Source organism: Pseudophryne corroboree, chromosome 9 (genome assembly GCF_028390025.1).
Source record: "Pseudophryne corroboree isolate aPseCor3 chromosome 9, aPseCor3.hap2, whole genome shotgun sequence".
In the NCBI taxonomy this organism is placed as follows: domain Eukaryota; kingdom Metazoa; phylum Chordata; class Amphibia; order Anura; family Myobatrachidae; genus Pseudophryne; species Pseudophryne corroboree.
Window position 1 is genome coordinate 396,595,294 of NC_086452.1, and position 27,825 is coordinate 396,623,118.

General features: G+C 47.1%; 1 protein-coding gene across 2 annotated transcripts in view; it reads right to left on the reverse strand.

Annotated features, from left to right (window-relative positions):
- Window positions 1–3,129: 3,129 nt before the first annotated feature.
- The window catches only part of DENND6A (DENN domain containing 6A), a 138,760-nt gene continuing 114,064 nt past the window's right edge, over window positions 3,130–27,825 (reverse strand). The window contains exon 20 of one of the 2 annotated variants that reach the window (XM_063940861.1): window positions 3,130–3,804. In XM_063940861.1, the coding sequence (XP_063796931.1) occupies window positions 3,673–3,804 (132 nt within the window). In that variant the 3' untranslated portion in view covers window positions 3,130–3,672. The remainder of the gene's footprint in view (window positions 3,805–27,825) is intronic. The other variant, XR_010186961.1, reaches the window with a different exon arrangement.

The following is a 27,825-nucleotide window of genomic DNA, read 5'->3' on the forward strand; positions in this document are numbered from 1 at the left end:
GCATAACCAGCCTCGGGCTCTTTGAGCCGATCCTGGTTGCAGAAATATGGGGAAAAAATTGACAGGGGTTCCCCCATATTTAAGCAACCAGCATCGGGCTCTGCGCCTGGTCCTGGTTCCAAAAATACGGGGGACAAAAAGAGTAGGGGTCCCCCGTATTTTTAAAACCAGCACCGGGCTCCACTAGCTGGACAGATAATGCCACAGCCGGGGGTCACTTTTATACAGTGCCCTGCGGCCGTGGCATCAAAAATCCAACTAGTCACCCCTGGCCGGGGTACCCTGGGGGAGTGGGGACCCCTTCAATCAAGGGGTCCCCCCCCCCAGCCACCCAAGGGCCAGGGGTGAAGCCCGAGGCTGTCCCCCCCCATCCAATGGGCTGCGGATGGGGAGGCTGATAGCCATTTGTGATAATGAAAAGATATTGTTTTTAGTAGCAGTACTACAAGTCCCAGCAAGCCTCCCCCGCATGCTGGTACTTGGAGAACCACAAGTACCAGCATGCGGCGGAAAAACGGGCCCGCTGGTACCTGTAGTACTACCACTAAAAAAATACCCAAAAAAACACAAGACACACACACCGTGAAAGTATAATTTTATTACATACATACACACATACATACATACTTACCTTATGTTCTCACGCAGGTCGGTCCTCTTCTCCAGTAGAATCCAAGGGCTACCTGTTGAAGAAATTCTACTCACCAGATCCATGGGTCCAGGCTCCTCGGCAAATCCAGGGTTAATCCACGTACTTGAATAAATAAAAAAAAACGGTGTCCCGACCACGAACTGAAAGGGGACCCATGTTTGCACATGGGTCACCTTCCCACGAATGCCAGAAACCCACTTTGACTTCTGTCTAAGTGGGTTTCTTCAGCCAATCAGGGAGTGCCACGTTGTAGCACTCTCCTGATCAGCTGTGTGCTGCTGTCCTCACTGACAGGCAGCACGCGGCAGTGTTACAATGTAGCGCCTATGCGCTCCATTGTAACCAATGCTGGGAACTTTCTGCTCAGCGGTGACGTCACTTTAGGTCAACCGCAGGGCAGAAAGTTCCCATCATTGGTTACAATGTAGCGCATAGGCGCTACATTGTAACACTGCCGCGTGCTGCCTGTCAGTGAGGACAGCAGCACACAGCTGATCAGGAGAGTGCTACAACGTGGCACTCCCTGATTGGCTGAAGAAACCCACTTAGACAGAAGTCAAAGTGGGTTTCTGGCATTCGTGGGAAGGTGACCCATGTGCAAACATGGGTCCCCTTTCAGTTCGTGGTCGGGACACCGTTTTTTTTTTCTATTCAAGTACGTGGATTAACCCTGGATTTGCCGAGGAGCCTGGACCCATGGATCTGGTGAGTAGAATTTCTTCAACAGGTAGCCCTTGGATTCTACTGGAGAAGAGGACCGACCTGCGTGAGAACATAAGGTAAGTATGTATGTATGTGTGTATGTATGTAATAAAATTATACTTTCACGGTGTGTGTGTCTTGTGTTTTTTTGGGTATTTTTTTAGTGGTAGTACTACAGGTACCAGCGGGCCCGTTTTTCCGCCGCATGCTGGTACTTGTGGTTCTCCAAGTACCAGCATGCGGGGGAGGCTTGCTGGGACTTGTAGTACTGCTACTAAAAACAATATCTTTTATTTTACAACAAAGGCTATCAGCCCTCCCATCCGCAGCCCATTGGATGGGGGGGGGACAGCCTCGGGCTTCACCCCTGGCCCTTGGGTGGCTGGGGGGGGGGGACCCCTTGATTGAAGGGGTTCCCACTCCCCCAGGGTACCCCGGCCAGGGGTGACTAGTTGGATTTTTGATGCCACGGCCGCAGGGCGCTGTATAAAAGTGACCCCCGGCTGTGGCATTATCTGTCCAGCTAGTGGAGCCCGGTGCTGGTTTTAAAAATACGGGGGACCCCTACTCTTTTTGTCCCCCGTATTTTTGGGACCAGGACCAGGCGCAGAGCCCGATGCTGGTTGCTTAAATATGGGGGAACCCCTGTCATTTTTTTCCCCATATTTCTGCAACCAGGATCGGCTCAAAGAGCCCGAGGCTGGTTATGCTTAGGAGGGGGGACCCCACGCAATTTTTTTGGCAAAAATAAGCACTTTCCCACCCCTTCCCACTGATATACATGCACGGATCTCATGGATCCCTGCATGCATCTCAAATCACGGAAAAAAAAAGCAGGTCTGTTTTTTTTTAGGACTTTTTTACGAGTTGTAATTTTTCACGGCAGTGTTTTGTGTTTTTTTGCTTTGCACTTCTTAGTAAATGACCGAGATTCATATCTAAACAGGCGTAATTTGACCGATGGTGTATTCATTCGTAATTTTTTACCTGAACTAGCAAAAAATTACGAATGCCCTCATCACTGCCGTGATTAGTGTTTAGTAAATGACCGAGATTAACCGAGATGACACTTTGAAGAAAAAACGGCATCTCGGTCAAAATCGGGAGCTTAGTAAATATACCCCATGGTTTTGTTCACGATCTTTTAAAAAAATAAAAGAAAAAAGATTTCTTCTAAAGCCCAGAACGGTCGGTAGGCTTCACAGGTTCCAGCCTAGGGCGACAGCAGTAGTGGGACAGCACTCTGCAGAGGGGATTATTCCTGAAACTTTCCCAGGCAAGGCTTCAGGTTGAGGAGTCGTGTGCTGTAATGTGGCTGCTTGTATTCCTCAACCAATAATAGTAGTGCTAAGATGGGATGTAGCGATGCATCAGAGTGCAGATCAGATAACATCGCTATCACTGCATCTTTGCAACACTACGGTATGCTACTGGACACGGAGGAATACTGAACTTTTAATTCTTGACTGGCCAGTGATTATTTTTAAATGACCGGACATAGGGGGTAATTCCAAGTTGATCGCAGCAGGAAATTTTTTAGCAGTTGGGCAAAACCATGTGCACTGCAGGGGGGGCAGATCTAACATTTGCAGAGAGAGTTAGATTTGGGTGGGTTATTTTGTTTCTGTGCAGGGTAAATACTGGCTGCTTTATTTTTTACACTGCAATTTAGATTGCAGATTGAACTCACCACACCCAAATCTATCTCTCTCTGCACATGTTATATCTGCCCCCCCTGCAGTGCACATGGTTTTGCCCAACTGCTAAAAAATTTCCTGCTGCGATCAACTTGGAATTACCCCCACAAAGCAAGAGACAAGAGCTTGAGATACAGGACCTGAGAAGACAAAAAAAGCCATTGTGTCTACTCACAAACCTGCACACAACTCAAGTCTAGAATTCCTAAGTATCATAAGTTCAACTGTTTTTATTTAGCAGCAATTACAAAACAAAAACTGGTATCGGTATTATCACTAGGGTAACTGGAGGTCCTGAATATCCACACCATTGTGGACTCCACCGATATCGATACCAGTTTGAAGTTCTTTTCTTTCTAACTGCTAATGATGTCATTGATGTGACGCAGTGGATTTGAGGGTATGCCTGGCTAGCAGGACAAGGCTGCTAGGGAGCAGACTGTAAATCTAGACTTATTTGCACGGCACAACATTACAAATCTACACCCTGCGGAGACTTTGCAAAGTCCTGACCTACAATCATATTACAAAAAGTCAGTATGGGAAAACTGAACATTGCATTGCCGGGGCTGTGTTGCACGCAAGTGGCTTGTGGAGCTCTTTGTACTTTGCTCATGTGTGTCACGAGTTTGTGGTTTTGAGTAAGATGTCCTGCAGGTCTTCAGGCAGTTCCTGTAAGATAGTATCCACCTGCCTTTGTAGCCTCTGCAGTGTGTCCACATTGACGGGCAGTTGTTCTCTCTGTGTCAGAGCCTGAGAATAGCAGAATGAATTAGCTTTTATGAAGATCCCCAATCCCGTACATACCGGTCGCCATTGGTTTTCAAATTGTGAATGCCACTGCAATTTCTCATGGCAACCTTATGTTTGTAAATGGAACTATCTATATCTTTAGCTACACATGCTCTAAAACAAGACCTGCTGTGTTATAGGTATACATTAGGTGCATCAGTCATTTACACGTACCAAATAAACACACCACTTCTATGTCCCATTGAGCATATTTAGCAACATGGTACAATGTATAGTAGTCACATTGTTCAGAATGTAGCTGCCATTATTCTAGCACAGATTAGAAAATAAAAGCTAAGCTCCTATTGGTTTCTAAGTGGACACTGCAATTATATACATAAGCTAAATATTGTTTATATTAAAGGGTAACTGCATTCAAAAAGGATTTTGCCAAAGTAAAATCATTATGCTAGGTATTACCAATTACTGGACTACAAGACGACCAAATTATTTTTGACTTTACATTTCATTACAAGAAAACAGAACAGTTAGAAAGTCATTAGATACATTTTTTTTTAATACATTCTTAATTTCTCTATCGTCCTAGTGGATGCTGGGGTTCCTGAAAGGACCATGGGGAATAGCGGCTCCGCAGGAGACAGGGCACAAAAGTAAAGCTTTCCGATCAGGTGGTGTGCACTGGCTCCTCCCCCTATGACCCTCCTCCAAGCCAGTTAGATTTTTGTGCCCGGCCGAGAAGGGTGCAATCTAGGTGGCTCTCCTAAAGAGCTGCTTAGAAAAGTTTAGCTTAGGTTTTTTATTTTACAGTGAGTCCTGCTGGCAACAGGATCACTGCAACGAGGGACTTAGGGGAGAAGAAGTGAACTCACCTGCGTGCAGGATGGATTGGCTTCTTGGCTACTGGACATCAGCTCCAGAGGGACGATCACAGGTACAGCCTGGATGGTCACCGGAGCCTTGCCGCCGGCCCCCTTGCAGATGCTGAAGTAAGAAGAGGTCCAGAATCGGCGGCAGAAGACTCCTCAGTCTTCTAAAGGTAGCGCACAGCACTGCAGCTGTGCGCCATTTTCCTCTCAGCACACTTCACACGGCAGTCACTGAGGGTGCAGGGCGCTGGGAGGGGGGCGCCCTGGGAGGCAAATGAATACCTATTTTGGCTAAAAATACCTCACATATAGCCTCCGGAGGCTATATGGAGATATTTAACCCCTGCCAGAATCCGTTAAGAGCGGGAGACGAGGCCGCCGAAAAAGGGGCGGGGCCTATCTCCTCAGCACACAGCGCCATTTTCCCTCACAGAAAGGCTGGAGGGAAGGCTCCCAGGCTCTCCCCTGCACTGCACTACAGAAACAGGGTTAAAACAGAGAGGGGGGGCACTAATTTGGCGTTAGAAATATATAAAAAAGATGCTATAAGGGAAAACACTTATATAAGGTTGTCCCTATATAATTATAGCGTTTTTGGTGTGTGCTGGTAAACTCTCCCTCTGTCTCTCCAAAGGGCTAGTGGGTCCTGTCCTCTATCAGAGCATTCCCTGTGTGTGTGCTGTGTGTCGGTACGTGTGTGTCGACATGTATGAGGACGATGTTGGTGAGGAGGCGGAGCAATTGCCTGTAATGGTGATGTCACTCTCTAGGGAGTCGACACCGGAATGGATGGCTTATTTAGGGAATTACGTGATAATGTCAACACGCTGCAAGGTCGGTTGACGACATGAGACGGCCGACAAACAATTAGTACCGGTCCAGACGTCTCAAAAACACCGTCAGGGGTTTTAAAACGCCCGTTTACTTTAGTCGGTCGACACAGACACAGACAGGGACACTGAATCCAGTGTCGACGGTGAATAAACAAACGTATTCCTTATTAGGGCCACACGTTAAAGGCAATGAAGGAGGTGTTTCATATTTCTGATACTACAAGTACCACAAAAGAGGGTATTATGTGGGATGTGAAAAAACTACCGTAGTTTTTCCTGAATCAGATAAATTAAATAAAGTGTGTGATGATGCGTGGGTTCCCCCCGATAGAAAATTATGGGCGGTATACCCTTTCCCGCCAGAAGTTAGGGCGCGTTGGGAAACACCCCTTAGGGTGGATAAGGCGCTCACACGCTTATCAAAACAAGTGGCGGTACCGTCTATAGATAGGGCCGTCCTCAAGGACCAGCTGACAGGAGGCTGGAAAATATCATAAAAAGTATATACACACATACTGGTGTTATACTGCGACCAGCGATCGCCTCAGCCTGGATGTGCAGAGCTGGGGTGGCTTGGTCGGATTCCCTGACTAAAAATATTGATACCCTTGACAGGGACAGTATTTTATTGACTATAGAGCATTTAAAGGATGCATTTCTATATATGCGAGATGCACAGAGGGATATTTGCACTCTGGCATCAAGAGTAAATGCGATGTCCATATCTGCCAGAAGATGTTATGGACACGACAGTGGTCAGGTGATGCAGATTCCAAACGGCACAAAGGTGTATTGCCGTATAAAGGAAGAGGAGTTATTTGGGGTCGGTCCATCGGACCTGGTGGCCACGGCAACTGCTGGAAAATCCGCCGTTTTTACCCTAAGTCACATCTCTGCAGAAAAAGACACCGTCTTTTCAGCCTCAGTCCTTTCGTCCCTATAAGATCATATCTGCCCAGGGATAGAGGAAAGGGAAGAAGACTGCAGCAGGCAGCCCATTCCCAGGAACAGAAGCGTTCCACCGCTTCTGACAAGTTCTCAGCATGGCGCTGAGACCGTACAGGACCCCTGGATCCTACAAGTAGTATCCCAGGGGTACAGATTGGAATGTCGAGACGTTTCCCCTTCGCAGGCTCCTGAAGTCTGCTTTACCAAGGTCTCCCTCCGACAAGGAGGCAGTATGGGAAAAAATTCACAAGCTGTATTCCCAGCAGGTGATAATTAAATTACCCCTCCTACTACAAGAAAAGGGGTATTATTCCACACTATATTGTGGTACTGAAGCCAGAAGGCTAGGTGAGACTTATTCTAAAAAATTTTTTGAACACTTACAAAGGTTCAAATCAAGATGGAGTCACTCAGAGCAGTGATAACGAACCAGGAAGAAGGGGACTATATAGTGTCCCGGGACATCAGGGATGCTTACCTCTATGTCCCAAATTTGCCCTTCTCACTAAGGGTACCTCAGGTTCGTGGTGCAGAACTGTCACTATCAGTTTCAGACGCTGCCGTTTGGATTGTCCACGGCACCCCGGGTCTTTACCAAGGTAATGGCCGAAATGATGATTCTTCTTCGAAGAAAAGGCGTCTTAATTATCCCTTACTTGGACGATCTCCTGATAAGGGCATAGTCCAGGGAACAGTTGGAGGTCGGAGTAGCACTATCTCGGATACTGCTACAACAGCACGGGTGGATTCTAAATATTCCAAAATCGCAGCTGATCCCGACGACACGTCTGCTGTGCCTAGGGATGATTCTGGACACAGTCCAGAAAAAGGTGTTTCTCCCGGAAGAGAAAGCCAGGGAGTTATCCGAGCTAGTCAGGAACCTCCTAAAAACAGTGCATCATTGCACAAGGGTCCTGGCAAAAATGGTGGCTTCCTACGAAGCAATTCCATTCGGCAGATTTCACGCAAGAACTTTTCAGTGGGATCTGCTGGACAAATGGTCCGGATCGCATCTTCAGATGCATCAGCGGATAACCCTATATCCAAGGACAAGGGTGTCTCTCCTGTGGTGGTTATAGAGTGCTCATCTTCTAGAGGGCCGCAGATTCGGCATTCAGGATTGGATGCTGGTGACCACGGAGCCCAGCCCGAGAGGCTGGGGAGCAGTCACACAAGGAAAAAATTTCCAGGGAGTGTGATCAAGTCTGGAGACTTTTCTCCACATAAATATACTGGAGCTAAGGGTAAATTTATAATGCTCTAAGCTTAGCAAGACCTCTGCTTCAAGGTCAGCCGGTATTGATCCAGTGGGAAAAACATCACGGCAGTCGCCCACGTAAACAGACAGGGCGACACAAGAAGCAGGAGGGCAATGGCAAAAACTGCAAGGACTTTTCGCTGGGCGGAAAATCATGTGATAGCACTGTCAGCAGTGTTTCATCCCGGGAATGGAAACTGGGAAGCAGACTTCCTCAGCAGGCACGACCTCCACCCGGGAGAGTGGAAGTTTTTTCCACATGATTGTAAACCGTTGGGAAATACCAAAGGTGGACATGATGGCGTCCCGTCTGAACAAAAAACGGGACAGGTATTGCGCCAGGTCAAGAGACCCCCAGGCAATAGCTGTGGACGTTCTGGTAACACCGTGGGTGTACCAGTCGGTGTATGTGTTCCCTCCTCTGCTTCTCATACCTAAGGTGCTGAGAATTATAAGACGTAGAGGAGTAAGAACTATACTCATGGCTCCGGATTGGCCAAGAAGGACTTGGTACCCGGAACTTCAAGAGATGCTTACAGAGGTCTTATGGCCTCTGCCGCTAAGAAGGGACTTGCTTCAGCAAGTACCATGTCTGTTCCAAGACTTACCGCAGCTGCGTTTGTCGGCATGGCGGTGGAAAGCCGGATCCTAAGGGAAAAAGGCATTCCGGAAGAGGTCATTCCTACCCTGGTCAAAGCCAGAAAGGAGGTGACCGCACAACATTATCACCACATGTGGCGAAAATATGTTGCGTGGTGTGAGGCCAGGAAGGCCCCACAAAGAAATTTCAACTCGGTCGTTTCCTGCATTTCCTGCAAACAGGAGTGTCTATGGGCCTCAAATTGGGGTCCATTAAGGTTCAAATTTCGGCCCTGTCGATTTTCTTCCAGAAAGAATTGGCTTCAGTTCCTGAAGTCCAGAAGTTTGTCAAGGGAGTATTGCATATACAACCCCCTTTTGTGCCTCCAGTGGCACTGTGGGATCTCAACGTAGTTCTGGGATTCCTCAAATCACATTGGTTTAAAACCAGTCAAATCTGTGGATTTGAAGCATCTCACATGAAAAGTGACCATGCTCTTGGCCCTGGCCTGGACCAGGCGAGTGTCAAATTGGTGGTTTTTTCTCAAAAAAGCCCATATCTGTTTGTCCATTCGGACAGGGCAGAGCTGCGGACTCGTCCCCAGTTCTCTCCCTAAGGTGGTGTCAGTGTTTCACCTGAACCAGCTTATTGTGGTGCCTTGCACCTACTAGGGACTTGGAGGACTCCAAGTTGCTAGATGTTGTCAGGGCCCTGAAAATATGTTCCAGGACGGCTGGAGTCAGGAAAACTGACTTGCTGTTATCCTGTATGCACCCAACAAACTGGGTGCTCTTGCTTCTAAGCAGACTATTGCTAGTTGGATGTGTAATACAATTCAGCTTGCACATTCTGTGGCAGGCCTGCCACAGCCAAAATATGTAAATGCCCATTCCACAAGGAAGGTGGGCTCATCTTGGGCGGCTGCCCGAGGGGTCTCGGCTTTACAACTTTGCCGAGCAGCTACTTGGTCAGGGGCAAACACGTTTGCTAAATTCTACAAATTTGATACCCTGGCTAAGGAGGACCTGGAGTTCTCTCATTCGGTGCTGCAGAGTCATCCGCACTCTCCCGCCCGTTTGGGAGCTTTGGTATAATCCCCATGGTCCTTTCAGGAACCCCAGCATCCACTAGGACGATAGAGAAAATAAGAATTTACTTACCGATAATTCTATTTCTCGGAGTCCGTAGTGGATGCTGGGCGCCCATCCCAAGTGCGGATTATCTGCAATACTTGTACATAGTTACAAAAATCGGGTTATTATTGTTGTGAGCCATCTTTTCAGAGGCTCCGCTGTTATCATACTGTTAACTGGGTTTAGATCACAAGTTGTACGGTGTGATTGGTGTGGCTGGTATGAGTCTTACCCGGGATTCAAAATTCCTCCCTTATTGTGTACGCTCGTCCGGGCACAGTACCTAACTGGCTTGGAGGAGGGTCATAGGGGGAGGAGCCAGTGCACACCACCTGATCGGAAAGCTTTACTTTTGTGCCCTGTCTCCTGCGGAGCCGCTATTCCCCATGGTCCTTTCAGGAACCCCAGCATCCACTACGGACTCCGAGAAATAGAATTATCGGTAAGTAAATTCTTATTTTTCAAAGGACATTTTTTTTACAGTCATTAGATAATTTACCAACAGATCTACTGTACCTACAAGACTATCTGGGAAGCAATCACTACTGTTAGCACCTCTTCAGCAAAAGCACCACACACAGGCAGATCAAGAGGGCATTATTATACTGCCCCTTCCTACATTCTGATTGGCGGAAGGTATAGGTTGCACGCCTATGCCCGAGAATTGGGTAGAAGACTCTACCTGACAGCTCTGAAAAAATATCAGACAGGCTCCTCTCTCAGCCATCATACACTTGTACACAGTGGCATTTTGTAATCTGCACCTTGACAAAACCATGTTGCACTGCAAGTGGGGCAATAAAGGAATGTCCTTGCTTAATTTTACATTTTAAACATAGAAACACTGAATTTGATGGCAAGTAAGAACCACTTAGCCAATCGAGTCTGCCCCTTTTTTACCTTACAATAACCTCAAAACCTATTTGATCCCTTATTTTTTGTAAGGATATCCTTATGTCTATCCCAAGCATGTTTAAATTGCTCTAATGTCTTAGCCTCTACCACCTCTGATGGAAGGCTATTCCACTTGTCCACTACTCTTTCTGTAAAGTACTCAAATTTACCCTGAACCTACCCCCCTCCAGTTTCAGCTCATGTCCTTGTGTTCTAATATGGTCTTCCTTTGAATAATGTCTCCTCCTGTGAATGTCTCTATCATGTCCCCTCCTTTCCCTTCTCTGCTCCAAACTATACATATTAAGATTCTGAAAATATTCTGAAGAGAGACCCGGTGCTGGGCCCTATGCTGCCCGATAAACCTAAACACATATACAGAAGGGCTCCCAATCCGAACTCTAGATTGGTCACTAGTGCATATGCACCAATATCACAAATGTCTAGTATTACATCTACTGGGTTTTATTGATGCCAAGTGGGGGTTTAAAAAAGATAAAACAGATCAATATTAACGGCAAATAAATAAAGGTGAAATAATTTATTACATGTAATTCTAAAAAGATAGTGTGTGCAATTAAATGTTGTTGAAATAAATATTATATTGGTAGAACGTCACGACCTTTTAAGGTGCGTTTGGAAGAGCATCTGCGGAACATTAAGAAGGGCCTTGATACCCATGTTCTTTCGGCACACTTTAAAAGGGAACACAAATGTTCCCTGAAAGGGATTGTAAGCTTCTGTGGCATCAAAGCCATAAAAGGGAACAAAAGACATCATAACAATGCAATAAAGCTAGCAAAGACCGAAACGAACTTAATCTTTAACTGTAAAACTTTAATTCCAAGTGGGCTCAATAATGATTTTGAGCTTAAGTGTTTCTTATAGTAGCTTAATTTTTTGTATGGATTTTCATCCAGCACCTGATATGGTCCAGTATCGATAAATCAGTCTCACAAGTTTTTAATATCTTCAATAGAGTAATTCTGTTTGTGATAATTAACCTGTATATGCAACAAATGGGGGTAATTCAGAGTTGATCACAGCAGCAAATTTGTTAGCAGTTGGACAAAACCATGTGCACTGCAGGTGTGGCAGATAATAGGATTTTAATTCCCTACCGGTAAATCCTTATCTCGTAGTCCGTAGAGGATACTGGGGTTCACAGTAGTACCACTGGGTATAGGCGGGTCCACTAGGAGCCATGGGCACTTTAAGAAATTGATAGTGTGGGCTGGCTCCACCCTCTATGCCCCTCCTACCAGACTCAGTCTAGGAAACTGTGCCCGAGGAGACGGACATACTTTGAGAGAAGGATATAAAAGGATAGTGGTGAGATTCCGAACCAGCACACACAAACTAGAAGATAGCCAAGCTAACCAAACTTTAAACCAGGAACCAACAATACTTAACCAAGTAACAGTGCAGGAAGAAAACGAAGCACTGGGCGGGCGCCCAGTATCCTCTACGAACTACGAGAAAAGAACTTACCGGTAGGTAATTAAAATCCTATTTTCTCTTACGTCCTAGAGCAGGGGTGGCCAACCAGTCAGAGACAAAGAGGCAAGAAATTTTGTTAGGTATATCAAGGAGCCGACTACGAGCCGAAGACGCACTTGCAAAAATGGGGTGTAACCTTGTGCCTGCTAGGCCACGCCCCTGGTATAAAATACATTGAAAAAGCCAGATCCAACATAAAATACAATGAAAAAGCCACTTCTACATCAAATAATTGATAAGCCAGATCCACATAATATATATTGAAAAAGTCAGATTCACATAATACTTCAATTCCTCCATGTGTCATTCCAGCCAGCACCCGCATGTGTCACTCCAGACCGCTCCCCCATGTGTATTTGGCTCCCTCAGTTCTCAGTCTACGTAGTGCTGCTGCATGTCTGGCTGGAGTGCAGCGGTTTACAGATCTCTTGTGGTCACATGACTGAGTGTTGGGAGCCACATTTGAATAAAGAAAGAGCCGCATGTGGCTCAAGAGCCACGCGTTGGCCACCACTGTCCTAGAGGATACTGGGGTCCACATTAGTACCATGGGGATGTACCAAAGCTCCCAAACCAGGTGGGAGAGTGCTGAGGTTCCTGCAGAACTGATTGACCAAACTGAAGGTTCTCAGAGGCCAAAGTATCGAACTTGTAGAACTTAGCAAACATGTTCGAACCTGACCAAGTAGCTGCTCAGCAGAGCTGTAAAGCAGAGACACCCCGGGCAGCTACCCAGGAAGAACCCACCGATCTAGTAGAGTGGGCCTGTACAGATTTTGGACACGGCAAACCTGCCGTGGAATAAGCATGCTGGATAGTAAGCCTGATCCAGCATACAATTGTCTGCTTTGAAGCAGGACACCCAATTTTATTGGGATTATAGAGAACAAACAGCGAGTCAGATTTACTGTGACGAGCAGTCCGCTTCACATAGATCTTCAAGGCCCTCATGACATCTAAGGACTTTAAAGTAGCAGAGGTGTCGGTAACCACCGGTACCACAATAGGTTGGTTGATATGAAACGCAGACACCACCTTTGGAAGAAATTGCTGACGAGTTCTGAGTTCACCCCTATCTTCATGAAAAATCAAATAGTTGCTTTTGTGAGACAACACCCCAGCTCTGACACACGCCTCACAGAAGCCAAGGCCAACAGCGTGACGGCCTTCCACGTAAGAAACTTGACGTCCTGTAAAGGCTGAAACCATTCCGATTGCAGGAACTGCAACACCATGTTGAGATGCCAAGGTGCCGTAGGTGGTACAAAGGGCGGTTGGATGTGCAGAACCCCCTTCAAAAACGTCTGAACCTCAGGGAGAGAACCCAATTGTTTCTGGAAGAAAATGCATAAGGCCGAAATCTGGACTTTTATGGAGCCCAAACATAGGCCCACATCCACACCCGACTGCAGAAAAAGGAGAAAACGTCCCAGTTGAAATTCCACCGCAGGAAATTATTTTTTCCAAATACGGTGGTAATGATTAGACGTTACCCACTTTCTGGCTTGGAATAACCCGATCCGGGATCCCTTTCCAGGCTAGAATGACGCTCAACCTCCATGCCGTCAAACGTAGCCATGGTAAGTCTTGATAGACGAACGGCCCCTGTTGGAGAAGGTCCTCGCGAAGAGGTAGAGGCCACGGGTCCTCTAGGAGCATCTCCAGTAGATCCGCATATGGATAATGAATCTAACCCGTCAATTAGATTACCTGACCATTTAGCAATGGCCCTAGAGATCCATGCACAAGCTATAGTGGGTCTCTGGGTCACCCCCGCAGCTGTGTACAGAGATTTGAGAGTGGTCTCAATCTTGCGGTCTCCAGCATCCTTCAAGGAAGCTGCCCCAGGGACAGGTAAAACTATCTTACGTGACAGCCTAGAAACCGATGTGTCAATTATCGGTGGGTTTTCCCATTTTTTTTTCTGTCATCCTGAGGAAACGGGAAGGATGCGAGTAACCGTTTTGGGACCTGAAACTTCTCGTCAGGATTTACCCAAGTTGCTTCAAATAGGGAATTTAATTCCTTAGATGCAGGGAAAGCAGGATTTTGGTACTTACCAGGTAAACCCTTTTCTTTGAATCCATAGGGGTCACTGGAGTACTCTTGGGATATGGACGGGGCGTTAGCAGGGATAGGCACATTTAAATATTTAAATTAGTAACCCTCCACCCTCTCCATACTCCCAAGGTACCTCAGTGTTTTTGTACTGAGCCGAACAGGAGTGAAAGAGAGAATGAACAATGTAGAATTACAAATAACATGATAACATAACAGACAACTGAAAAGTTGACACGACAACCGATAACAATCACCTTAACCTTCCAACAAGCCGGTGATAATGTGTTACCATAATATATACTGAACCAACCACAAGACAGGTGAAACTGCTCTGGGCGGGCGTCCAGTGACCCCTATGGATTCAAAGAAAAGGATTTACCTGGTAAGTACCAAAATCCCACTTTCTTTTTCATCCACTGGAGTACTCTTGGGACGTACCAAAGTTTCCCCCTTGGGTGGGAGAGCTGGTTGGCACCTGTAATATTAGACGGCCCAAGTTAGACACCGATGCCGTAGAATTATCAAATTTGTAAAAGCACAAACGTGTGCACTGATGACCATGTAGCTGCATGGCAAGATTGTGTTGTGGAGACTCCACGACCTGCTGCCCATGACGTTTCCACAAAACGTGTGGAAAGTGCTAAAGTAGCTGCAAGCGGTTGTAGATTAGGAAGAAAGTAAGCCTGACGAATGGTCAGCTTAATCCATCTGGCCAAGGTTTGCTTGGAAGTTGGCCACCCTACCTTGACTGCATCACAGAGAATAACAATGTATTTGTTTTACGTACTGTAGATATTCGTGCTACATACATGCGTAGCGCATGAACTACATCCAAAAAAAACTGAAGTTCCTGAACATTGAGAAACCGGAACTACGATTAGGTGATTTATATGAAAATCAGGATTTTGGTACTTACCGATAAATCCCTTTCTCTGATTCCACAAGGGACACTGGAGAGCAGTTACAATGGGGAATATAGTAGGCAGTAACTGGGAGCTGGCACTTTAAAACTCTAACACTGTGGTTAGCTCCTCCCCTACTATGTCCCCCCTCCAAGCCAGTCTACGTAAAACTATGCCCGAGGAGAGCTGGAAGAGACCAACGTTAAAGTAGAGGAGGTAAACGGAGCCCTGTTAACCACGACAACACAAAATCAAACCTGAAAACCTATTCGAAAAAACGTTAACCTGAACAAAACAAGCAGTCACACAGTGACTTGCAAACCCTGAAGTGAAAATGGAGGAAACAGCGCTGGGTGGGCGTCCAGTGTCCCCTGTGGAATCGGAGAAAGGGATTTATCGGTAAGTACCAAAATCCTGATTTCTCCTTCATCCACTAGGGGACACTGGAGAGCAGAAACAATGGGGACTTCCCAGAGCTCCCAAGACGGGAGGGAGAGCGCTGAGAGTCCTGTCAAACCGCTCAGCCAAACTGTGACGCAGAGGCCGCAAAAGTGTCAAACCTGTAAAACTTGACAAACGTATGTCGGCCCGACCAAGTAGCTGCACAACAAAGTAGTCATGGAGACCCTGCGGGGCGGCCACCCACGAGGTCTCTACAGAGCGCGTAGAGTGCGCCGAAATTGAAGACGGAGGCTCTCGCGAAGCCGCCAAATAAGCTTGTCTGATGGTCAGCCGAATCCATCGGGACGTCTGCTTAGAAGCCGACCAACCACGGCGGGCAGCATCGTACAGAACAAATAAGTAGTCCGACTTCCGAATAGCCGAAGACCTATCCACATAGATCTTGAGCACCCTGACAACATCCAACGATCTCGAATCCAGAGAGTTCACTGAGAGGGCCGGAACCACAAGTGGCTGATTGATGTGAAAATCGGACACCACCTTCGGTATAAAAGACATGCGAGTACGGAGCTCGGCCCTATCTGCATGAAATACCAGGTAAGGAGGTCGACAAGAGAGAGCCCCAAGTTCCGACACCCGTCTGGCCGAAGCCAGAGCCAGAAGGACCACCTTCCAGGTGAGATATTTCATCTCCGCCGACTCCAGAGGCTCAAACAACTTAGACTGCAGAAAAGAGAGGACCAGTTTGAGGTCCCATGGTGCTGTCGGAGGGCGAAAGGGAGGCTATATTCATAGAACCCCCTGAAAGAAGGTCTGAACTTCCGGCAGCAAGACTAATTTCTTCTGGAAGAAAACCGAAAGAGCAGAGACCTGTACCTTTAGTGAACCCAGTCGTAGCCCTGCCGAGAAACCCGCCTGCAAAAAACTGAGAAGGCGGGCCAAGCGAAAAACGGAAGGAGAAAACTCTCGACATTCACACCAGGCTACGTAAGCCTTCCAAATGCGGTAGTAGTGAGACGATGTGACTGACTTTCTAGGCTGCAGCATAGTAGGTATAACCGTACGAGGATTCCCTTCCATTTCAAGATGGCCTTCTCAACAGCCACGCCGTCAAACGTAGCCTGCGTAAGTCTGGATAAAGAAAAGGACCCTGTTGTAGCAGATCGTCTCGTAGTGGCAGGGGCCAAGGCTCCGCTACTGACAACAGGTGTAGGGCGGAGTACCAAGTCCTGCGCGGCCAATCTGGAGCCACCAGGAGGACCAGCGCATCTTTTCTCTTGATGCGTTGCAGAACCCGAGGCAACAACGGGAAAGGAGGAAAGAGATAAATGAACCGGAAATTCCAAGGAGCCGTGAGGGAATTCACGGCCGCCGCCGCCGGGTCCCTCGTCCGAGAGTAATACAGAGGCAGTTGATGGTTCAGTCGGGACGCCATGAGGTCGATCTGTGGTCTTCCCCACCGGCGGACCAGCTGAGAGTGACCACTCTCCCAGGTGCAGGTCCTGTCAGCTGAGATAATCGGCTTCCCAATTGTCCACTCCTGAAATGAATATTGGCGACAAGGACAGAGCATACTCCTCTGCCCAGAGGAGGATTTTGGTAACCTCCCTCATTGCCGCACGGCTGCGAGTGCCGCCCTGACGATTGATGTACACTACCGTTGTGGCGTTGTCGGACTGAACTCTGACTGCTCGACCACGCAGCAGGTGATGTGCCTGAAGTAGGGCGTTGCACACTGCACGTAGTTCGAGAATGTTTATGGGGAGAGCGGATTCGTGAAACGACCAGCGCCCCTGAAACCAATGTTCAAGGGTCACCGCCCCCCAGCCTCGCAGACTTGCGTCTGTGGTGAGGAGAGTCCAACCCCAAATGCCGAACCGCTTTCCTTCCAACAGATGCGTCGACTGGAGCCACCAAAGGAGCGACGACCGTGCTTTTGGAGACAGCGTCACCCGCTGATGAAGGAATAGATGAGACCCTGACCACTGATGTAGAAGACACAGTTGGAAAGGTCGAGAGTGGAAGCGTCCGTATGGAAGAGCCTCGAATGCCGCTACCATCTTCCCCCCAGAAGGCGAATGCACAGATACACTGATACCCGACGGTGTCGAAGTACCGACCTCACCAGCGTCTGAAGAGAGAGGATTTTGTCCTGAGGAAGGAAAACCTTCTGACGGACCGTGTCGAGAATCATCCCCAAGAACAGCAACCGTTGTGAGGGGCATAAGTGAGACTTCGGGAAGTTCAAGATCCACCCATGCAGAATCAGAAGGTCCTGGGTTATCCGGATATTCTGAAGCAACAGGTCTGCAGAGTGCGCCTTTATTAGCAGATCGTCCAGATAGGGGACAATCGTCACACCCTGCTTCCGAAGTAGGGCCATCATGACCGCCAAGACCTTTGTGAACACTCTGGGAGCAGAAGAGAGACCGAACGGAAGGGCCTGCAACTGGAAATGAGCATCCTGTATCGCGAACAGGAGAAAAGACTGATGAGGAGGCCAAATGGGAACATGTAAGTATGCATCCTTGATGTCTAAGGACGCCAGAAACTCATTTTGCTCCAACCCAGCAATAACAGACTGAAGGGACTCCATCTTGAACTTGAATACCCTCAAAAATGGATTGAGATCCTTCAAGTTCAGGATTGGCCTGACCGTGCCGTCCGGCTTCGGCACGAGAAACAGGCTTGAGTAATAGCCCTGTTTCCGATGATGCGAGGGAACAGGGATCAGAACCTTTGCGGACAGAAGCTTCTGAACAGCAGCCTGCAAGGCTACTCTTCTGTCGACGGAAACTGGCAAACCGGTGAAGAAACGCTGAGGCGGCCGGGTCTGAAAATCGAGTTTGTAACCGCAAATGACGAGATCCCTGACCTAAGCATCTGGACAGGATTGTACCCAGGCCTCCCTGAAATCCCACAGACGAGCTCCCACCCTGTGGTCTCCCAGGTGGGAGGGAAGCCCATCATGCGGTGGTAGCGGTGGAGGACTTAACCTCTGACTGGGCGGAGGCTGTGGAACCTATGCCTCTGCCCCTACCTCTATGGCCATGGGAGACGGAAGCTCCGCCCCTGGCCTCGAAACCTGGAAGGGGCACGAAAGGACCGAAAGGAAGGACCTGTATAGGGCATCCGAGAGGCTGGAGCAGCAGAGGGAAGATAAGTGGACTTAACCACCAGTGGCCTGAGAAATCCAGGCATCCAAATCCTTTCCAAATAGGACCTCTCCCATAAAGGGCAACGCTTCTGCTGCCCTTTTGGACTCCGCATCCGCCTGCCACTGCCGCAGCCAGAGAGCTCTGCGGGCCGAAATTGCCAAAGCAGAAATCCTAGCTCCGAGGATACTGATGTCCTTGGAAGCCTCGCAAAGATAAAGGGCTGATTCGCAGATGTGTTCTGCCAACGGTATCAGTTGATCCGCAGGCAAATCATCACGAAGTCCAAAGGACAATTGTTCCGCCCAAGCTTCCATCGCCTTGTTGACCCAACAACCTACCTGCGCCGGGCGATGTAACACCCCCGCCGTCGAGTAAATAGTCTTCAAGGTGGTTTCCAACTTCCTATCCGACGCTTCCTTCAGCGAAGTCGCTCTAGGAACCGGCAGAACAGTCTTCTTGGACAGACGAGACAGCGAAGGATCCACAATCGGAGAGGTCTCATAACGCTTCCTGCTATCTGCGGGAAAAGGATAGGAAGACAAAATTTTCTTCGATCCTGAAATTTTGCATCCGGATGTTTCCAAGCCGCCGTTAGGAGCGCATCTAGCTCCTCCGAAACTGGAAAGGTCACCGGCAGGCATTGGTTGGTGCCAAACCTTGAAGGCCATAAGGTGTCCTGCTCCATCTCCTCCACCTGTAATACTGAGCGAATAGCAGTAATAAGTGCCTCAATACCCTGAGCTACTGGTTCAGAGTACTCATACACCTGATCGTCATCAGTATCCTGTACCTCTACCACCGTCTCTTCCAATAGAGTTATATCATCGTCAGATTCATGTAACACGGAGGCTAGCAATCTCTTTTTTTGAATCTTGTGGAGGGGAACTAAAGGACGGGGCCTGGGAAGGGATTACAGCCCTAGAGAGCCCTTCAACTGATTTCGCCAGGGAAAGAGCCCATGCTGGTTCAGGCATAGGGACAAGCTGTTGGAATCGGGCCGCCTCTCTATCCTCCTGAGAAGCCTTCAGTTCCCTAGTTAACATAACCTCTGTGAGCTGTGTTGTCCAAACAGGAGTGCTCTGGTGCTGTGATGAGGGCTGAGCCGATGGCTCTGACCCACAATACTCACATAAAAGGGAATTTTCAGACTGTCCCTGGGTGAATTTTGCAGAACACTTCTGACATTGGAAAACCTTCTGTGCTGCACCTGTCACACTCCCACACACACATACACACACACACACACACACACACACACACACACACACACACACACAGCAATAGGCAGAAGGGGAGGTAGGGGGGGGGGGGGGGAGAGCAGGAAGAAGTGCAGCCACAGCAGCCCTATGAATCCTGCACGCTATTGAGCAGTGTCAGGCACTATCAATAAATTACAGGTGCCTCACACGATACCTTAGTGCCCCCAGTCCCCACTGAAACTGCACACTGTCCAGGGTAAAAGCCGCTGAGTTCCCCCTCTCTGCGCTGCAGCGTTGTAAAATGGCCGGGGATGTAGGGAGGTCCAGAGCGGGATTAAGCTCCGCCCCCCATAATGGAGCAGAATTAAAAAATGCAAAGGCGCCTCTGATCGTAGTGGTATCCCCGTGCCGGCAATGTGAGCCGGGGCCAGAGAGCGGGGAGTGTCTTTCATACTCCCCGCTGTCCTGCTGCCGGATCTGCTGATGGAGTGACCCCGACACGCGCCGCAGCGGTGTCCGGCCTCTTATACTTACCGCTGCCGTGCTGCCGGGGTCTTCCGCTGATGGAGTGGCCCCGACACGCAGCGGTGTCCGGCCTCTTATACTTACCGCTGCCGTGGTCTTCCGCTGATGGAGTGGCCCCGACACGCAGCGGTGTCCGGCCTCTTATACTTGCCGTGCTGCCGGGGTCTTCCGCTGATGGAGTGGCCCGACACGCGCCGCACGCAGCGGTGTCCGGCCTCTTATACTTACCGCTGCCGTGGTCTTCCGCTGATGGAGTGGCCCCGACACGCGCCGCACGCAGCGGTGTCCAGCCAGCTCCGGAGAGCTCAGTGTCTCCTTCAACCGGGGACCATCCCAAGCCGCACGCAGCTGCAATGGGACCCCGCCGGCAGCTCCCACGGTGCAGACTGGCAGTGGCAGAGCTGCCAGTCTGTGAAGAAAGAAGAAAGGAAAAAACATAAAAAATGTTTTTAGAGAGAAAACCCAAGAGTGACCAGCTCCCTTGGGCACAAAATAAAGACTGGCTTGGAGGGGGGGCATAGTAGGAGAGGAGCTAGCCACAGTGCCAGCTCCCAGTTACTGCCTACTATATTCCCCATTGTAACTGCTCTCCAGTGTCCCCTAGTGGATGAAGGAGAAAGGGGATACTACCTTTGGTAAAAAAGCGGGATTCGTCCGAAGTTCCGCTCCGTTATCTGAAACGCGCCTTGCCGAAGCTGCGGCTAATAGACAACGGTTTTCCCAGTTAGAAACTTAACATTGCCTTGTTGCAAGGGTTCAAAACTTGAGGACTGCAACAAACCTAAAACTAAATTCAAGTCCCATGGTGCTGTAGGTGGTATAAACGGAGGTTGAACTCCAAGAACACCTGGCAGGAACGTATGCACTGTTGGCAAAAGAGACCAACAGCGCTGAAAGAAAAATGACAAAGCCGAAACCTGTCATTTAGTGTCGCTAAACGTAGTCCTACGTCTAACCCAGTCTGTAAACAAGGCAGAAAACGGGATTTCAAAGAAGATGTCGGATTTCCTTTTCACATTAAAATAAGATTCCTCCTCGTCCTCTGATACCTTATCATAGATGTGCAGGACATCTCTAATGGCTTCTATCAAGGCCTGTATACCCTGTGACAAAGTTGCATCCCCCACACCCTCCTCCAGGTCTGATACATCATCATTATCAGTATCAGCCTGCACGATTTGGGCCAGAGTACCCTTCTGTGGACAAATGGTAGGGGTCTAAGACGCTGGAAGGACCACTGAATCTCTATTCATCAGGTCATCAACAGATATTAAGTATTAAGTATTGCGTCTCTTTCTCATTTTGGGATAATTTATTCAAAATATTTGAAATCAACCCTTTTAATTAATCTAACCATACTGGTTCAGATCCACTAGCCTGAGAATGTGTACTATCCTGAGTACACGTCAGTGATCCCCCAGACTGAGAAAAACACTCTGCTGTGCATGATACACACTCCTTTGACATAGTAAATATGAAAGAAATCACATACACACAGGAAAATAGGGTAAAACACAGTTAACCCACACAGAGCCTTCTAGGGAGACAGAGTATAATGGAGCTAGCCACACAACACCCTTATAGCTAAAGTACAAGTTTCAGCTGGGTCGCAAACTAAGTACCCTAAAATAAGAATTTACTCACCGGTAATTCTATTTCTCGTAGTCCGTAGTGGATGCTGGGTACTCCGTAAGGACCATGGGGAATAGACGGGCTCCGCAGGAGACTGGGCACTCTTAAAAGAAAGATTAGGTTGACTTTGGCTCCCCCTGCTGGTCAGATACCTGCAGTGTCTGCCTTTTTTTTTTTTCTCATCTTTTATATAGTGATTAATTTTTTGGTACCACGTCACCTGTTTTGTCATGGATAAATATATGGCCAAGCAACAGAAGGGTGGTAAAGGTAACCAGGCTACTAAAAGTCGTGAAACCAGAGCCTCCACTCCGGTCTCCCGAGGCTCCCCAGCTTCTCCAGATAGAGATAACGTCCTGGCAGGAGTCTCGGATTCGACCAAATATGCATCTGCCTCTGTCGCTAAAGCACAAGAAATTTCTGATATTATCTCCCCGTTGCTTGACAAAAAATTGGCAAGTTTGAAGGAGGCGATTGACTCTACCATGGTGCAAATAAAAGTACATGAAACACGTCTGGATGAGGCAGAACAACGGATCTCAGATCTTGAGGATGATTTGTCCGCTGCAAAAGCACTGATTGATACACATGAAACGTCCCTCGCAGCAGTAAACGACAAGTTAGAGGACCTTGAAAACCGAAATCGTCGGAATAACTTACGTCTGATTGGTCTGCCTGAGTCGGTCCGCCAAAAGGATCTCATGGATATGGTCTCCACCTGGCTGCCGCAAGAACTTAATTGCGCACCTGCTTCCGGCTCCTTCCTGATTGAAAGAGTTCATCGCGTTGGACCTGACCGTCGGACTGACCAGCGCAGACCTCGACCTGTTATATTCCGATTCCTTAATTACACGGATAAAGTTGGTGTCATGGAGGCATACCGCAAAGCTCAAGATCTATCCTATCAAGGGAATCGTTTGATGTTGTTTCAGGACTTCTCTTATCAGGTGGCGATGAAACGCCGTGAATTTTCGCGGGTGTGCAAGTTACTGTTCGAAGCGGGAGTTCGCTTTGCTCTTCTATACCCTGCCAAACTTCGAGTACATCATGACGGCAAACAATTCTTTTTTGATTCAGTGGAACCAGCCAAGACTTTAGTGGCCTCTCTTCCTGCTATCTCTACTGCCGCGGAGTGATTGACTGTCACGCCAGCTAGTATTGTGCAATTGTTCTTATTGCAATTATCATCGTGATGTTTCTCGCTGTTTATTTCATCATGTTGTGGTTAACTGTTATTTTATGTCCCGGGCTGTTTCTGACTGACGCCGTTCACGGGATCTTACTTTTGTTTCATCTCATTGCCTGCTTTTTTGTTCTTTCCTTTTTCTCTTCCTTTTCTAGCTCTCTTCACCCCTCTCTCCCTTTTGTTATTCTTTCCTTTTTCCTCCAGCTCCTTTCCCACCTTATTCATATCAGAGGTTTTTATTTGTTTCATGATAGACTGCTCTGGTCTATTGCGTTGGTTCTTATAATGTTACAAAATGGAAGAACTGCAGGACTTATGTCATATGTTATTTTGTTTGTCTTCTTTTGTTGTATGCTGTTGTTGGGGTTGGGGGGTCACACGCGGTCGCACCTTGTAGTTCCCTTGCTCGCTGGGACATGGGGGACTCCTTTCCTTGCTGTATTCAAATTTACTTCTTTTACTAAATGTGGTATTGGCTAATCCTATAGACCCTGCTACTTTATCACTGAGTAGAAAAACACATATTAAATTCCTATCCTGGAATGTGGAGGGCTTAAATACCCCTATAAAGAGGAAAAAGGTGTTACAACACCTTAAACGTCTTAAACCGGACGTAGCGGTACTCCAGGAGACCCATTGGAGGGAGGGTGACAATAATAAATTGCGGGCCACTTGGATAGGGGAATTCTTCTCTGCCTCCTTTACGACTAAAAAAAGGGGTGTGATGCTGCTTCTTCATAAGTCTCTACGTTATGTTGTCCTTGATAAACTGTGTGACTCTGAAGGCAGATTTCTATTTGTTAAACTGCGCATTGAAAACTCAATTTACACGATAGCCACTATATATGCACCCAATGGCCCGAATGGTGCCTTTTTTACCGATCTTTATGTTAAATTACAGGAATGGGCTGAAGGGGCCATCATTTTGGGTGGGGATTTTAATGCTACTTTGGACCCTATGTTAGACAGATCAGGTACCGGGGGGCGGGGTAGCGCGCCATCCGCATTACGATTTTTTATTTCTTCCTTGCAGCTGTCAGACCTGTGGCGTCATCAACATCCTGTGGAAAGGGATTACACCTTTTATTCTCATCCTCACCGCACCTCCACTAGAATTGACTTTTGGCTTTTGCCTACACATTTACTTTCCAGGGTCTCTCAATCTAAGGTGGAAAATATTGTCATCTCCGATCACGCCCCTACCTGGTTCACTTTATCTCTTTCTAATCCCTCAATGACTTCATTTAATTGGAGATTTCCCTCGTATCTGTTTGACTCCCCCGACTTCAAATTAGATTTAGAACGACATTTTCTAAATTATGTGGATGACAATCTACAACACATGGACGACATTAATCTGTTCTGGGCCGCATCAAAACCGGTACTGCGTGGTCATATAATTAATTATGTTGCCCATAAACGGAGAGTACTTAATCAGAGGTATACGGATCTTGGACAGACATTGACTACAGCATATGCAAATATGTTGAGATCTGACACCGCTGAGACTCGCCACACATATTTGACCACTAAACACCTTTATGACACTCTATGTACCGAGCGTGCTCAATGTGTCTTAGATTTTCAAAAACATCGATACTTTAGATGGGGTAATAGGTCAGGCAAATTGCTGGCTAACGTGGTTAGAAGTCAACGCCCCCCATTTACTGTCTTGCGTATTCTCTCAGACGGACAGGTTTTAACTGCTCCCTCAGAAATAACAGATTCTTTTTTGAATTATTTTAAGACATTGTATGCTGCTCCACCGGATCACCCTTCTTTAGGTATGTCCTTCCTCAGATTGGCAGGTTCACCTGTTTTGACGGATGAGGAACATGAATCTCTTACTGCCCCCACCAATGACTTAGAAATTTTATCTGTGATAAAACGCCTAACCAACGGTAAGGCTCCAGGCCCCGATGGCCTATCCGCAGAATATTATAAAATATTGGCTCCACATATCGTCCCTCATTTAGTTGTCCTTTTTAATTCAATTCTTTCTGGCCAAGCCCCACCTCCCTCCTTTACTCAAGCCCACATTATCCTGATACCCAAACCTGGGAAGGATCCCACTTTAATACAGTCCTATCGCCCCATATCTTTACTAAACCAAGATTTAAAACTATTCACTACCTTGCTGGCACAGCGTCTACAGTTACTGCTTCCAAAGTTGCTTCACCATTCCCAATCTGGTTTTGTGAAAGGCAGGTCCTCTGTACATAATATTAGACAAGTGGTCGCTGCTCTTACACAATCCACGAGAGTAACTGGGGGAAGTTCTTTATTGGTCAGCTGTGACGCCGATAAAGCCTTTGATCGAGTTTCCTGGAACCATCTCCTTAGGCTTTTTCACCTACAAAATTTTGGTTCCTCTTTTGTCCGACTTTTTCGCATGTTATACTCTAGCCCGACCGAGTTTCTCACGGTAAACGGCTTGAACACTGATAGTTTCTCACTCCACAGGGGCACTCGGCAGGGTTGCCCCTTATCTCCCCTACTTTTCGACTTAGCCCTAGATCCCCTTATTAGGCAATTCTACAAAAATACTGACTGGCTAGGCATAAAAATTGGTTCTCATGAGCTTAAGGTTTCGGCCTATGCTGACGACTTGTTATTATATTTTGCTAACCCTCAAGAGGCCTTTCCCAGTTTTTTAAGACTTCTTCATACCTTTGAGTCCATTTAAGGGTTCCAGGTAAATGAATCTAAAACAGAGGCCTTGGCATTACATTCAAAAGCTGTGGAGGGGTGAGATGGCCGATTTCCTTTTAAATGGGCACACTCCTCTCTGAAATATTTGGGACTTAATATCCCGGTGCTTCCGTCTGACCTATATAGGGTTAATTTCCCAACAGTAATCTCTCGCATTATGGCAGATTTTCAATCTTGGAAACACCTCCCGCTTTCATACATTGGCAGATGCCATTTAATTAAAATGATCTCGTTCCCCAGATTGCTTTATCCTATACAAATTCTCCCTTTGATGCTTAAGGATTCAGACATTCGGTTACTGTCTACGGCCATGAGTAAATTCATATGGGCGGGGAAAAAGCCTAGAATTTCACTTTTTAAGTTAAGCCAAAGTCAAAACTATGGGGGTATTAACTTGCCTTGTATACGCAGTTATGTTTTAGCAGCGCAATACAGAATAGCAGTTGATTGGTTACAAGGATCCTCTGATTTTGCAAATACTGATTTGGAACAAGCCTTTTGTCCAGACATTCTCCTCCCTAGTTTACTACATATGAAACCCACTACATATCCTCCACATGTGGCCTGTAACCTATTATTAATTAGTACTTGTATGGCATGGAGACGATCTCGCTCCCGGATGGGCATCTCGACCTATACCATACTATTTCTTCCACTATCACACAAGGACTTTCAAATGCCTTACACTACTACATCTACTGTGCTTAGGGACTGGTATTTTGGAGGTTTGCGCTTAATTCACCAGATTATAGATCCAACCTCCCTTAAAGTGCTCTCCCACGATTGTTTGGTGGAGAAATTCCCTAATTTATATATCCCCCTTTTTCTTTATTTTCAGATACGTAGTTATGCTACAAAGGTGGTGTCTAAATTGTCTATATCTGACAAGGCGAATGTGCTGGATGGTGCGCTACGTTGCTGCCCAGGGAGGGGTTGCTCCACATCTGTTATTTATGTACATATCAAACGATCCGTGAATGTTGATACTCTGTCTACGGGTATGGCTAAGTGGACAAATGATTTTCCATCTTTACCTTTCAAATCTATACTTGATGCCTTTGTACGGCTTAACAAACTTTTGATTTCAACATCTTATGCAGAAATGACGTATCAGATCTTACATAGATCTTATATTACACCTAAGTTGCGCTGTCTCATGGGTATATCATCGACTTCTGCCTGTTTTAAGTGTCAAGCTCCTGATGCAGATCTCTATCATTGTTTATGGAGCTGCCCTGAGGTGGCCAAGTTTTGGTCGCTTGTACAGAATTATATTCAAAACACCCTGGGTATATCTTTCGCCCTTTCTCCTGAATGGGCCCTTTGGGATATATATCCGACTTCTAGTGGGAGGCCGCCCATGGGACACCGCAACTTAATAGCAAAAATTGCTGCCGCAGGGAGGAAGACCATCCTCTCACAGTGGATATCCTCAGACACTTTGACCCTTACGTTATTACTGCCTAGAATCACTCATTTATTCAATATGGATTGGTTGGAAATGTCCATTAATAAGGAGGCGAGGGCAGACAATTTTTTTAAAACCTGGTTGCCTTATATAAAAACTTTGCCTCGGGCCCAAAGAGATATAATGCGGAAAGGTGTATTACTTACCTCCTGGTACAACTTGGAGATGCTCTCCTCGAACTGTCCTCCGTTTTGAGCTCTCATTGACACTGCCTAAAATTGATTGTGTTGTTGCCTTTTGATTTGATATGTGTTTTTGTGCGATGTGCGGGACGTGTGACCACCTCAATATTCATTTTTATCTGTTTACCTGATATATTTCATGTTTGCTTTAATTCATTTGCTGTTGCAGATCTACTTATTACTTATGCATATATTTTTTGTATGTTGTGCATTTCTTCAATAAAATGTAAAAAAAAAAAAGAAAGATTAGGTATTATATCTGGTGTGCACTGGCTCCTCCCTCTATGCCCCTCCTCCAGACCTCAGTTAGGGAAACTGTGCCCGGAAGAGCTGACATTACTAGGAAAGGATTTGGAATCCAGGGTAAGATTCATACCAGCCACACCAATCACACCGTACAACTTGTGATAACTATACCCAGTTAACAGTATGAACAACAACTGAGCCTCATTCAACAGATGGCTCAGAACAATAACCCTATAGTTAAGCAATAACTATATACAAGTATTGCAGAAAGTCCGCACTTGGGACGGGCTCCCAGCATCCACTACGGACGAGAAATAGAATTACCGGTGAGTAAAT